At 61.1% G+C, this 12,531-nt stretch overlaps 3 protein-coding genes across 3 annotated transcripts; 2 read left to right on the forward strand and 1 right to left on the reverse strand.

The window, feature by feature from the left end:
* Positions 1-3,595: 3,595 nt before the first annotated feature.
* Positions 3,596-4,661, forward strand: PLICBS_004963 (uncharacterized protein; the record flags this gene model as incomplete). Its single annotated transcript, XM_018325641.2, has 2 exons — positions 3,596-4,380; positions 4,523-4,661. 2 exons carry the CDS (start codon positions 3,596-3,598, stop codon positions 4,659-4,661), a joined length of 924 nt encoding a protein of 307 aa, XP_018175393.2.
* A 1,695-nt stretch (positions 4,662-6,356) lies between these two features.
* Positions 6,357-8,601, reverse strand: PLICBS_004964 (uncharacterized protein; the record flags this gene model as incomplete). The annotated part of the gene is made up of 3 exons (XM_018325640.2): positions 6,357-6,805; positions 6,871-8,142; positions 8,220-8,601. The coding sequence occupies 3 exons, from the start codon at positions 8,599-8,601 to the stop codon at positions 6,357-6,359; spliced, it is 2,103 nt and encodes a 700-aa protein (XP_018175392.2).
* Positions 8,602-10,089: 1,488 nt separating this feature from the next.
* Positions 10,090-11,109, forward strand: PLICBS_004965 (uncharacterized protein; the record flags this gene model as incomplete). The annotated part of the gene is made up of 2 exons (XM_018325639.2): positions 10,090-10,594; positions 10,652-11,109. The coding sequence occupies 2 exons, from the start codon at positions 10,090-10,092 to the stop codon at positions 11,107-11,109; spliced, it is 963 nt and encodes a 320-aa protein (XP_018175391.2).
* Between the last annotated feature and the right edge of the window lie 1,422 nt (positions 11,110-12,531).

Raw genomic sequence — 12,531 nt, forward strand, 5'->3', positions numbered from 1 at the left:
TCTGGTGGTCTCAACCTGCCACGAGAGGCGCCGTGGTTGGCCCCAGCGCATTGTCTTCCTTGCCCGGAGGTGACGACAAGGGTGGACGGCGGCAGCGCGCCCGGCGCTTGAGGGATAATAACAATGTCCTACTTGTATACGGAGGAGTATGGCCGCGTTGGCTCCCAGTCGGACCGGATGTGCAGGGCATATCAAGAGACGAGGGGAAGGTCAGGCTGAATCGTGGCTCATGGCCAGGGCCGCCTCCTGGTCGGGGCTCTGGGCTGTCTCGCCCGCTCGGCCTCGAGGCGAGTCGGCAGAATCGGGAGACGTGACCCCATGAACTGGCACGGACCTTTACCAGGAGCACGTCCGGAACGGAGGCACGGCCATGACGCCTGCAGCAGGGCGCGGCACCGGTTGCTGCGGCTGCGAGAGGAGTCGTACGGGAGAGGGAGCGCGAGTCGAGTTACACGAGGGCCAGGGATGGCCATGACTGATTAATTAACATAGCACTCGGGCAATATCCCAACAGGAGCCTGAGCAAGTACATGCGCATATACATACGGAGTACGGCGCACACGCGTACAGACAGTGCAAGAGGTGGTAGCCAGCCATCCACGGCTCCGTATGGGGCTGGGAGCACGGAGTGACGGGTGCATGAAGCCCTGTCAGCGGTTCATGTGAGAGTGGGAGGGGAGAAGCGAGGTGTTGCTGCCAGCAGCGGACCCAACAAGGGTCAGCCAGTCATTCAGTCATTCAGTCAGTCAGTCAGCCAAGGGTCGTCTCATCAGGGGGCACAGGGCCAGGGCACAGGGCCAGGGCACAGGGCAGGGCATGGCAGGGCTTGGGGAAGGCGTGGGAAGGCAAGGCAAGGCAAGGCGAGGCAAGGCGAGGCAAGGCAGGGCCCGCGGTGGCAGACCATCTCGGTTACCTGCCTGACATGCGCATCATGGCTGCAGAGCCCTGCGCTGCAGCTTCGCATGCAGTGTTTTTCCATTTGGCCCGGCCCCGTGCCGGGGTGGTAGTTCGCAGGGGAGGGGGAGAGGGGGGAGGGGCGCAGCGGCAAGCAGCGGCGACGGCGACGGCGACGGCGACGGCGGCGACGGATGCGAGGTTGTGTGGTTGACTTTCTGCGAGGTAGCAATGGGTGCGGATATCCAGGACCTCGTTGGTGGTGTTGACCGTTGTCCAGGGTTGGAGCTGGTGCCGTGGTGGTGTGCCTGTGGTGGGCTGGCGGTGGGAGGTGGAGGAAGGGCCAGGACCGGGGAGGACGCGCACATTGATTGTGTGACTGATGGATTGACTGAGGGCGCGGGGAGAGGTTCAGTGAGCCGTGTTGTCGTGTATTTGGTCCATGATGCCTGCGAAGTCGAGGTAGGAAAGGGTTTCCATGGCGAGTAAGATGGGCGTCGATGTACTTGCCTTGCTCGAAGTCTCTACATACGAGCACGCAGGTTCAATTCATGAGTGGAAATATTTGTGCGCTTTATTCATTGCGACGTGGCGGTAGGTACAGTGCTCCTCATCGGTCCGTACCTACCCTTGTCCTGGGAGTGACGAGGATCCATGAGGTGGTGAAGCTGCTGCTGCTGCTGCTGCTGCTGCTGCTGCTGTTGTGGATGCCCCGTCCAGGGCCTGGGCTGGCTGACAGGGCCTGTGGGGATGGGGGAGGTGGAGGCAACGCGGGCGGCCCGGCGGCGGGCGGGCGGGCGGGCGAGCGGGAGGAGGCGGCTTGGTGCGCGTGCGTGCGTGCGTGCGTGCGTTGGGGTGGAGACGCGGGTAGGCAATGCAAGTCTGTTCTGTCTGCCCGTCCGCCTGCCCGCCAGCCTGCCAGTCTGTCTGGCTAGATATTATCCAGCAGCAGGGTGTGTGTGTGTGTGCGTGAGAGCGTCAAGAGAGGAGGGTGCATGTGTGTGTGTGTGATGGGACGTTCGTTGCCCAGGCCGTAATAACGTACACTCTACATGGAGCATGCACGCACACCACACACACACGGGGAGCACGGTAAGGAATAGTACGCACGTTACTTTGCATGTATATTGCCTGTCTATGTATGCATGTACCTGCCTGTGCGCGTAGGTACTGTGCGCTGCAGCCGCTGCAGAGGAACCCTCCCTCCTCCCGTGTGTACGACCGCGTCGGAATTATGTGTATGTATGCGGCACGAGCAGGTTGCAGAGGGTGGGGGGGGAGTGGGCGCTGCGGTACGGTGCGGTCGTGTGTCGGTGCCGTTGACGACGGGGACGGCGAAGGGGACGACGACGGAGGACAGAGGTGGTGTGGACAATTGATGGAGGATTGGGTGGATGGATTGATGGATGGATAGATGGATGGATGGGTGGGCGGCTGGGCTACGGGTTAGATGTTCCATGACGAGGAGGGAGGGGGGATGGGGAGCGAAGGGAAGGGAAGGGACGGGGAGGGGAGGGGGAAGGAAAGTGGCACCCGAGGGCCCGTACCCAGCGGCGAGTGCGTGCGTGGTGAGAGTGATGGGGGGGAAGGGAAGTGAACAGCTCATCATCACATTCGAGTCGGGCGGATATCGTGGGTTCCGGGTGGGCGAGTTTGATGATGATGGAGGAGAGGGTGAGGTGCCAGGTTGCCTCGATGATTTATTAGTGGGCAGAGGTTTTCGTTAGTGGATGATGCGCTGTCGCAGCCCGAACAGCGGCCCCGTCCCCCATCAAGGGTCCCCCCCGGCACCACCTGGGCACCTACCTGGGCACCACGTCGTCCATTGACCGATGCCCCCACCCGCTGTAGGGACTCCCTGTACCTAGGGTCGATGAGCTGTCCTGTCGTCGGTCCGGCGGGCGGGCTACTACTGCACTGCGGCCGCGGCCGCCACTGCTGCTCCTTCTGCTGCTGCATGGGTGAGGTACAGGTGGCGCACTGCAGCCTCTCCATCATCACCCATCATCAACGACATCCCACTCCCGTCATCACCCTCGCGACACTCGTAAGCCTCCCCCCCCCAAAAAAAAACCCTTCCACCATAAACTTCACACCCATATCTTATCAAAGAAAGAACGTGCCCAAGTCATTACATATAGTGCCTTCATGTGCATCTTGAGGCCGTCATGCCTGCGCTTAAACCCTCTGCTGCCGCATTGTACCTGAATGTATGGGCTACCGCGGGCGCGTTAGGCAGTCAGTGCAGTGCAGTGCAGTGCAGTGCAGCAGTGTTGAAGGGATGGAGGCTTTAGTTGGGAGGGTTGGCGTGCCAATGTAGGTCGGGTTGTTTTTTTAGTTCGCGCGCAAAAACAGTGGGAGGGCGGGCCGTGAGTCGCGAATTCCAAAAACCTCACGAAAAACCGTGAACGGGCTGTGCTGAGAGGCATCGCGTTTGGAACGACCACGCACAACTCGCCCGTGTGCTCCTGACGGGAATCGCATCCTCGCCTGCGGTAGAGCGCATGCCCGCCTGCCGTGCCACGCAATACGCCCCCGCGGCCCGTCCGATGCCTCGCCAGGCGGCATCCATGACTGCCTCCGTTCACGCTACATAAATCCGTCTACGTACGCATCCACGGAACATCGAGCGTAAAGAGGGAACATAAGGGGAAGAACCTCGCGGCAAACGATCGCAGCGCACCAGGCCAGCGGTGGCATCATGCCCGCGCCGCAGCATCCGAGCCTCCCCAAGGCCGCCAACCCGGTCCACGCCGCGCCCTTCGACCCCTGGAACTCCTCGTCGACGGGCCACCAGCGCGGCGACCGCCGGCCGGGCACGTCGTGGCGGGATGCGCGCACGCGCAAGGTCAATGCCCAGTTCCGCGGCGGCGGCGGCGGTGAGGGCAGCGGTGGCGATGGTGATGTTGGAGCCGGAGGTGCGTCGGGGGGACAGCAACTGCCGTTTGGCCAGGGGCAGCAGCGCAGCGTGGCGGATATGCTGGCCCGGCCGGGCCTCATGCGGGAAGCCATGGAGCAGCAGGGCAGCGGCGGCTTGAAGACGAGCCGCGGCGTGCTCGCTGCTACGAGTACCAGCAGCACGGCTTCATGTGCGGCCGGAGACAGGCGGCGGCAGCAGCAGCCCGCAATGGCGATCCCGGCAACGACAACGAAGACGGCCGGGGATGCCGGTACGGACAGCCGCACCGGAGACATCCCGCCCGCGTTCAAGGAGAGCGGCGGCGGCGGAGGCATCCTCGCCGGCGTGGTCGCATACGTCAACGGCAGCACCTACCCGCTCGTCTCGGACCACCGGCTGCGGCAGCTCCTGGCCGAACACGGCGCCTCCATGTCGCTGCACCTCGGCCGCCGGCGCGTCACGCACGTCATCCTGGGCCGCCCGGCGTCGGCGGGCCGCGGCGCCGGCGGCGGCCTGGCGGGCGGGAAGCTGGAGAGGGAGATTCGCCGCGTCGCCGGCTGCGGCGTCAAGTATGTCGGCGTGGAGTGGTGAGCTTTCCCCCCCTTCCCCCTTGAATGCCTCCTATCATCCCTCCAAATGTGGGATGCACACGTATGCGACGAGGCACATGCGCAGAAGAGGATGGGCACGTATATATGAAAATGAGTCGCCGTGACTGACTTTCAGCAGGATCCTGGAGAGCATCAAGGCCGGGAAGAGGCTCCCCGAGGCGCGCTTTGCGACGTTGAAGATTGCGCCCCAGGCGCAGGCGAGTGTCTACGGGCTGTTTTCCGGACGAGACGCCGCGGGGCCTCGCAACGGAGCCTGACGGCCTCCATGACCAAACGAGAATCAAAGGTCTTAACGATGAGAACTTGGGAAGGTGGGAGGCGTTGCTGGTTGGGACAGGATCGCGAGGGGAGGTTTCACTCAGGGAGTGTCAAGGCGGATTGGGCAGCCTTCCTATGGTACTTTGTCAGGCGTTTATTGGGCTACGAGGGACTAGATGTCACGCGCGATGCATTTCGGGCGGTGTTTTGGTAGTCCCTAGGGGAATCATTCTGGGTTTACATCGAGGGGCTCACGCCTTTGTCACATATAGATAACTCGCGGTTCACACCGCTCCTGTCAATTAACTCATTCTCATGCAAATCGTCTTTCAAATCCTCACCATCTCCTAATATCTATGCGCGCCTGGCTCCAGCGCGTGTTGGGCATCTAAAGCCCCGATGAAAATCCCCTCTCCGCACCGAGCTCGTCTCACCGCGAGCCGTCAAAGCCGTGCCCTTTGGGAGATGTTATAGATTCGCGGTCACGGGGCCTAGTCGAAAGTCTAGCGCGCCGGCCCCGTGTGTCCTGCCACCGTCGCCCAAGACACTCTATCCCCTTCACCGACGTCTCACAGCCCCCTTTTCCCCTCACCCCTTTCGATGCGACAGGTCAAAAGCCTCACCGCCGGGCGTGAAGCTCGCACCGCCGCCGCCGCCGCCGACGCCCAACTTTCTCACGGGCTCACGGGACCATACGGGAGACTGAAGGAACTGCTCTGTCCGGAGCCTGATTCAGCCCATTTTATTCGTGACGGGGGCACGTGAGTCCGAGACGCTCAGAGCGTCGGGAGCTTCTTTCTCGGATTTTGCGCACTCGGGAGCAGTGTGAGCTCACGGCGAGATATGTATTCCCTTCTTCTACCTAGGTGAAGGGGAATACGAAAACACAGAAGGAATGTCACACACGCATAGGGAAACCCTCCTCCCGACGGGAAAACCCTGCACAAGTCTCGTGGCGAGATCGCACCAAGAGTTTCACAACGCACGTCATCAAACCGGCATCTCTGCACAAGCCAGATCGTCCTCGGCACCTAACAACACGAAAGCAATGAGAACACGGATAATCGTGGGTGTGCGCAGAGAGACCCCGCCGCCTCCGGGACGTAGCAGCGGGACCGAAACACGCCCGCCGCGCGAGGCTGAGAATGGGAGACGATGAAGCTTGAAGGGCCCTGGTGGGAGATATGTTGCCGTCAAAGGAGGGCGGCAAGGCGGTGATGGGTGGGCACATATGAGGGCGGAGGACGCGGCGAGTTGCGATGAAGGAGCGGTAAGCATGGCTTGGGGCTTGAGTCTTCCAGCGCTCGCCTGCACCGGAGAGGAATGCCATGTACCACCCTTTTGTGTTACTGAGTCTGGAGCCCATTTGCCCTGCCCTTCTTGTGCCCGAAGAAATGCAGCCGCCTCGGCCGGCTTGCTCTGGCATCAGGGGCTGGGGGATGTGCCCCTGGCAGGGAAACGGTCTTGGAAACAAAACATTCCCGTACGCAATATAAAACTTTATGTGTTTTTACGAACCGAAACAGAATGTTTCGGGAGGACCCTAGTGTGGCTTCATATCGAACAGCTGCCACCAGACGTCGCCGCTCAGCGGGACAACAACCACCCCCTCGTTGAAGAGCATCCAAATCGGGCAGCCCACTCTGCTTGCTATTTACAACCCAGCCTCTCACGAGCGCCCGCCGCGTCGACACTCACAGCTTCGCCTTGGCCCTCTCCTCGACCGCGCCGTGCCTAGCCCCGTGCTTCTCAAAGTACTCCCTGACTTTCGCCCTCGCGACCTCGACGACGCCCGCGTCCTCGACGGTGCTCGGCACGGCGACGGGCTTGTCAAAGTCGCCGTGGACGGCGTTGTCGACCAGCTCGCGCAGCACGCGGCGCAGCGTCTTGCCGGACCGCGTCTTGGGGATCATGCCCTTGCCCTGCACGATGCCGCCCAGTGAGGCGATGGCGCCGACCTGCTTGCGCACCAGGGCCTGGATCTCCGAGGCCACGCGCCCGTCGGGCACCGCCGACGTGGGGTGGTCGGGCGTCGACAGGGTGATGAAGGCGAAGGGGAGCTGGCCTTTGATGGCGTCGGGGATGCCGACGACGCAGGACTCGGCGACGAGGGGGTGCGAGGCGATGGCCTGCTCGATGCCGCCTGCGTACGTGGTCAGTGGTCAGAAATGGCTGTTTTTCTTGCGCCAGGGGAGAAAGAGTACTCACCACTCGACAGGCGATGGGCGCTCACGTTGAGCACATCGTCGTTTCTGCTCATGACGTGGACGTAGCCGTCCTCATCGATCCAACCCGAATCACCCGTGTCGAGCCACTTGCCCCGGAACCTCTTCAGGTAGCTCTTGTAGAACCTCTCCTCGTCTGCCCAGAGGGTGCGGAAGCCAGTCGGGGCGAGGGGCATGCCGAGAACAATGTTCCCCATGGTTCCTTTAGCCACCTCGGCCCCGTCGTCGTCCACGATCCGGATGTCGAAGCCCGGCATCGCCTTGCCCGCGCTCCCGGGCTTGAGCGCAGGCGGCGGGTGGTCTCGGGCCGTGGTCTTGCGGTCGTGACCGGCGTGAGGAACGAGGGCTCGGCCGGTAATGGGCGAGCCGGCCTCGGTTGACCACCAGTTGTCGATGACATGCGCCGATGGGGCGCCATACTTGGTGAGGAGCTCTTGATACATGGAGATGAGGGTCGGTTCGGAGCGCTCGCCGGCGAGGAAGAGGGCCTTGAGTGAGCGCAGCCCGCCCCGCTCGCCAATCTGTGAGAGAGACTTGTTCTCCGGGTCGTCTCGCTTGATGGCCCGCAGGGCCGTGGGCGCCGTGAACATCATGTTGACCTTGTACTCCTCGACGACCCTCCAGAACGCCGACGCATCCGGTGTGCCCACAGGCTTGCCTTCGTATAAGACGGTGGCAGCGCCGGCCAGCAGCGGGGCGTAGACAATGTAAGAATGCCCGACGACCCAGCCAATATCCGACGCGGTAAAGGCAACATCCCCAGGTCCGTGGATGTTGAAGAGGTAGCTGATGGAAAGATGCAAGCCAACGGCATGCCCTCCCGCATCCCTCAGCACGCCCTTGGGAGCGCCCGTCGTGCCAGACGTGTGGATGATGTACACGGGGTCGCTGCTCTTGACGGGCACGCAACCCGCTCTGACGCCCCTCGCCCTCGCGCTCTTGACCACCTTTTGCCATGTCGCCTGGCCCTGGCTGCGGTTGGTGGGGTTCCAGCGGATCTGGTCGCGCTGCCAGATGATGGTGCGCGGGGGCTTGTGCTTGGCGAGGGAGATGGCCTCCTCGACGAGCGGGCGGTAGGCGATGGGCGGCTTGGTGCCGTCGATGCCGCACGACGCGGTGAGCAGGGCGACGGGCTGGCAGGCGTCTATGCGCTGGGCGAGGGCGTTGGGGGCGAAGCCGCCGAAGACGATGGAGTGGATGGCGCCGAGGCGGTTGACGGCGAGGATGCCCATGACGGCGGCGGGGATCATGGGCACTGTTGGTGGTCGAGCGTGGTTAGTTCGTCATCGACAATATTCACTATGTGTGATAGAGAAGAGCAATCCAACTCACTGTACAACATGACGACGTCGCCTTTGCGCACGCCCTGTTCCCTCAACGCCCCCGCCAGGACCTCAACCTCATCGAGCAGTTGGCTGTAGGTGTAACGTTCCTTGGTGCCGGTCACGGGGCTGTCGTAAAAGACGGCCACCTCGTCGCCATTGCCGGCCTCGACATGGCGGTCCAGGCAGTTGTAGCAGGTCGAGATCTCGCCGCCGGGGAACCACTCCCAGCTGTCGTGGGTGACGCCGCTGCCGCCGGCAAGCGTGCGCTTCGTGCGGTGCAACGTGGCCGTCGGCTTGGTGTGCCACGAGAGATGCCCCGCCTGGTGCGCCCAGAACTGCTCGGGCTTGTCCAGGCTGAGGCGCAGGACGTCGTCTTGTATGTGCGGCATGGTGGTAAATGTGCGGCGAACCCTCAGAGCGCGGGCAGTTGAATGAGTGGCGTAGACCAGAGGGGCGCTCAACGCTCAGTTCACTTGGTCACTGATCTAAAAGGGACCTCTGCGCTCCGGGTGTATATGAGGGTATTTATGAGACGAGGGCCGCGTCGATGTCAGGGAGGCTCGCGATGAGCTTATCCTCGGTTATGCACGTGGCGTCGGTGAGAGAGAGGTGTGAGTGAGGTCAGAGCTGTGGCACTGAGAGTGAGGAATTGGGACGCGGCAGAGCTCTGGTGGAGCTTTCCCCAACAACGGCAGAGCTTGTCCCTCCCCGTGGCCAGGGTCCAGTGTTCGTCGCAAAGTTCACTCCAGGGCGGGGACCCCGCATCTCCCGTCTTTCCGTTTCCCCGGGGGGGCCATCAATCACAAATGCCGACCCAGGCCGACGCCCGAAGCCGACGCCCGGCTTGCAGTCCTGGACCAAAGGGCACGGCAATGCAGTTGAGACAAAGGGGGTTTTGGCTAGCGACGTGGAAGCCCGTCCATCCAGGAACCATAATTGTTTATTAAGTTAATGCCAATGTGTGGATGTCTGGTGTGTGTGACAACATGGAGCCCGCATCAGGTGATTGATGTAAACCGTCTTAATTCCATGCCTCACTGCATCCATCCAAGATTCACACTACGTACCACTGAACATTTTTCCAGAAGCCGACGGCCTCGAGCCTCAACAGCAGTCCAGGTGCCCGCAAAGGCTGCCTTGCCGTGGCATCAAAGCCCGTGGCTGACTGTCGACTCCACAGTTCAGACTTCGATAGAGCTGGGCTGTATGGTGTCGCCGGCTGAACCGCGAGCGCTGTTTACACCCAGGAGCAAAGCGCGACGAATACGTCCAGACAAGCCGTGGGCAAGCCTCGCATCTCAGCTTCCAACGAGGCAGGCGACTACTGAAAACAAAACAATGGGGACTAGGGGTCGGAGCCCCCATACATGTTAGACGTCCGTGCGACGCAGGCAACCCCTGAGAGGTCCTCCTTGTAATGCAATAGCCACCACTCACTGGCTGCCTTTACAGGAAACACCTGGATCGGCTGCTGTGAGGTTATGGTAGCTGGATGTTCATCAAGGAAACCGGTAATTCAAGCAGTCACATATGCGTCTGCATCTTCTAAAGGCCGACATCTTCGGGACATGAGACTCACCGTCTGCCCCGTCAAGACGCCCACTCCATCACGTCTTAAGTTGAAGAAGCTTCTACCCGGAGGCCATAAAGCCAAGGCCATGGGACGTGGATAATACAGGCGCATGTGTGGCTTCGATACTGGCGCACTCTACCGCATACCATACAGTCGAGGGCGTCCTGCCAAGACCATCGAGGGAGGGGGTGTGGACTTATGTGCAAAGGTATTGATCGTGTCCTGCGTTTATGATTCTCCATGGATCTTCATGCCCCGTTTCATCATATTGTGAATCGACTCATCCTCACTTCAATACGTAAAAATGCTCTTCCAAGCTGCCCTGATCGCTACCGGCGTCTGGAGCGTCCTGGCTCCATGCTACGCCCTCGAGGGCGAGACTCGCGCCCCCGGACCTGGCCGGCTGGCCGTCTACTGGGGCTCGGAATCCGGTAGCACCACCCTCGACGACGTCTGCAGCGATAGCTCCTATAACATCGTCAACCTGGCATTCCTCAACTACTTCTTCAGCGCCGGCGGCTATCCCGCCACCTCAATTGGCGACCTCGGGGGCCCTTCCACTGCGCAACGCGAGGCTGGAGCGACCGGCCTGCAGGACGGCTCATCGTTGATCTCTGCGATGAAGGCGTGTCAGTCTGCTGGCAAGCTTCTCTTTCTCTCCCTCGGCGGAGCCAACAGCTACGCTGATGTGACGCTCGACAGTGACGCGCAGGGCGAGCAGATGGCAGACACGCTGTGGAACCTGTTCCTCGGAGGGGACAGTGCACTTCGGCCGTTTGGCGACGTCAAGCTTGATGGCATTGATCTTGGTATGACCTCCCAACCGGACACTGCAATGTGCCACGGTCTAAACTAACACTGCACAGACAACGAATCGAGCGACCACACAGGCTATCTCGCCATGATCCGACGTCTCCGCTCGCACTACAGCTCCGACAGCAGCAAGGCGTACTACCTCTCCGCCGCGCCGCGCTGCTCCTTCCGCGAAGCCTCGCAGTGGCTCGACGTATACCGCCAGGCGGACCTCGTGTGGGTGCAGTTCTACGGCTGCGGGCAGTCGAGCGTCGCGCAGCGCAGCTTCGCGGAGGCCGTCGCGAACTGGGCCGGGGGCATCGGCGGAGCGCAGCTCTTCATCGGGGCGCTGGCCAGCGGCGACGACGACGCCGGGGACACGGCGGGCTATGTGGACGCGAACACGCTGGTCGCGTCTGTCCAGAGCGTCAAGGGGATGGGGTTGGGGAACTATGGGGGCGTGATGCTGTGGGATGCGCAGCTGGCGGTCGATAATGGGAATTATCAGAAGCAAATTGCAGGGAGTGTGTAAGCCGCTGCTGTTTTCGTATATAGGTGGTAGGGTCGCTGTGGATTTGAAGCAAGGTGGTTTCTGGTCAGTCACGCTACGAAGAGGGTCAACGACGATGACACAACTGGACGTCACCACGAGCCATACCCTGCCTGGCAGACGTTCCTGCAACTTCAGAAATTCATCGCATCAATACGCACAGCTAGATACAGTATGTCTAGCTTCCCATGTCTGCAACTATGTCACGGTGTCGGTGGAAGGGTGGCTGTGTTTCCCCCATGCTGCGGCAGTCGACGTGCGAGGTGTAGGTACCAAAACTAATTATCCTTGCACGGGCCCATCGAACTCGACTTTTTCTGTCTTAGTATTCCTCAGATATAGTTCTGGGTATAATTTTGGCCTCGTTAGCACATGTCTTAACCCATGGCAAGTCGGGGTGTTTTGCATTCGTTGAGGTTTGTCTGGATAATTGACCTCGCCACATCCTATGAGATCTCCAGGTATTTGGACAAAAGTCAAGAAATAAAGATTCAGCAAGTGAACATGCCTCTTCATGTAAATATCGATACTGTACCACCATGGGATGGGGAGCCCAAGGTAACAGTTGTCAAGCCATGCACAAAGTTGTCAAACGACATATCCAGGGTAGGTCACTTCAACTGCAAGCATCCCGAACTAGCATCACAACCAGCACCACGCAGCCGCCATCTCACGAGTCAAGACGAAACGAAACACCAACGCCCACGGCGCCACCCTCCCCACAAGGACCCCGTACAAGTCCGTACCTGCAAGCGCAAGCGCAAGCGTAGACGCTCAACGCCCTTGCATACTTCGCACAACCAGCAGCACTGTCATGTACCACTGTACGTACTCGTACCGTTATCGCACCCGATGCGTCGGTTCTCCGTCCAAGCTCTCTCTCTCTCTCCTCCCTTGATCCCCCCCGCTGCGGCTGGGCCAGCCAGCCGGCCGGCCGGCACTCACTTTCACCTTCACTTTGGAATGCTCACCCCCTCCACCACCCATTGTTCGTTCGTTCGTCGCATGTCTCGCGGACACGGTTCTGGCTAGCTAGCTCCCGCCCACCACGCGCTACCGCCGCCGCATCGAAACAGAAAAACACAAGCACAACGAACGGCCCTGAAAGCTAAATCTGACGCGCTCCTCGGCATATCGCTGCCGACGTACGTACGTACGTACGTACGCAAGCAGCGAGAGCGTACATCCTACAAAGTGCATGTACGGCCGTTCGTCCGTCAGGGCAATACCGCCACCACCAAAGTAAGCGCCTGTGTGCACACAACCTCGCCTCGTCATTCCTCCCTTTGCCAAAAACCCACCCGGATCTGTCCCCGTCGTCCACCCGCCGGCCGCTTCGTACGAGTGCGCCCCTCGTACAGAACCGCACCCTGCCCGGCCTCGGCTGGCTCCTATAACATTCAC

Source organism: Purpureocillium lilacinum, assembly GCF_023168085.1.
Source record: "Purpureocillium lilacinum CBS 284.36 DNA, scaffold_3, whole genome shotgun sequence".
In the NCBI taxonomy this organism is placed as follows: domain Eukaryota; kingdom Fungi; phylum Ascomycota; class Sordariomycetes; order Hypocreales; family Ophiocordycipitaceae; genus Purpureocillium; species Purpureocillium lilacinum.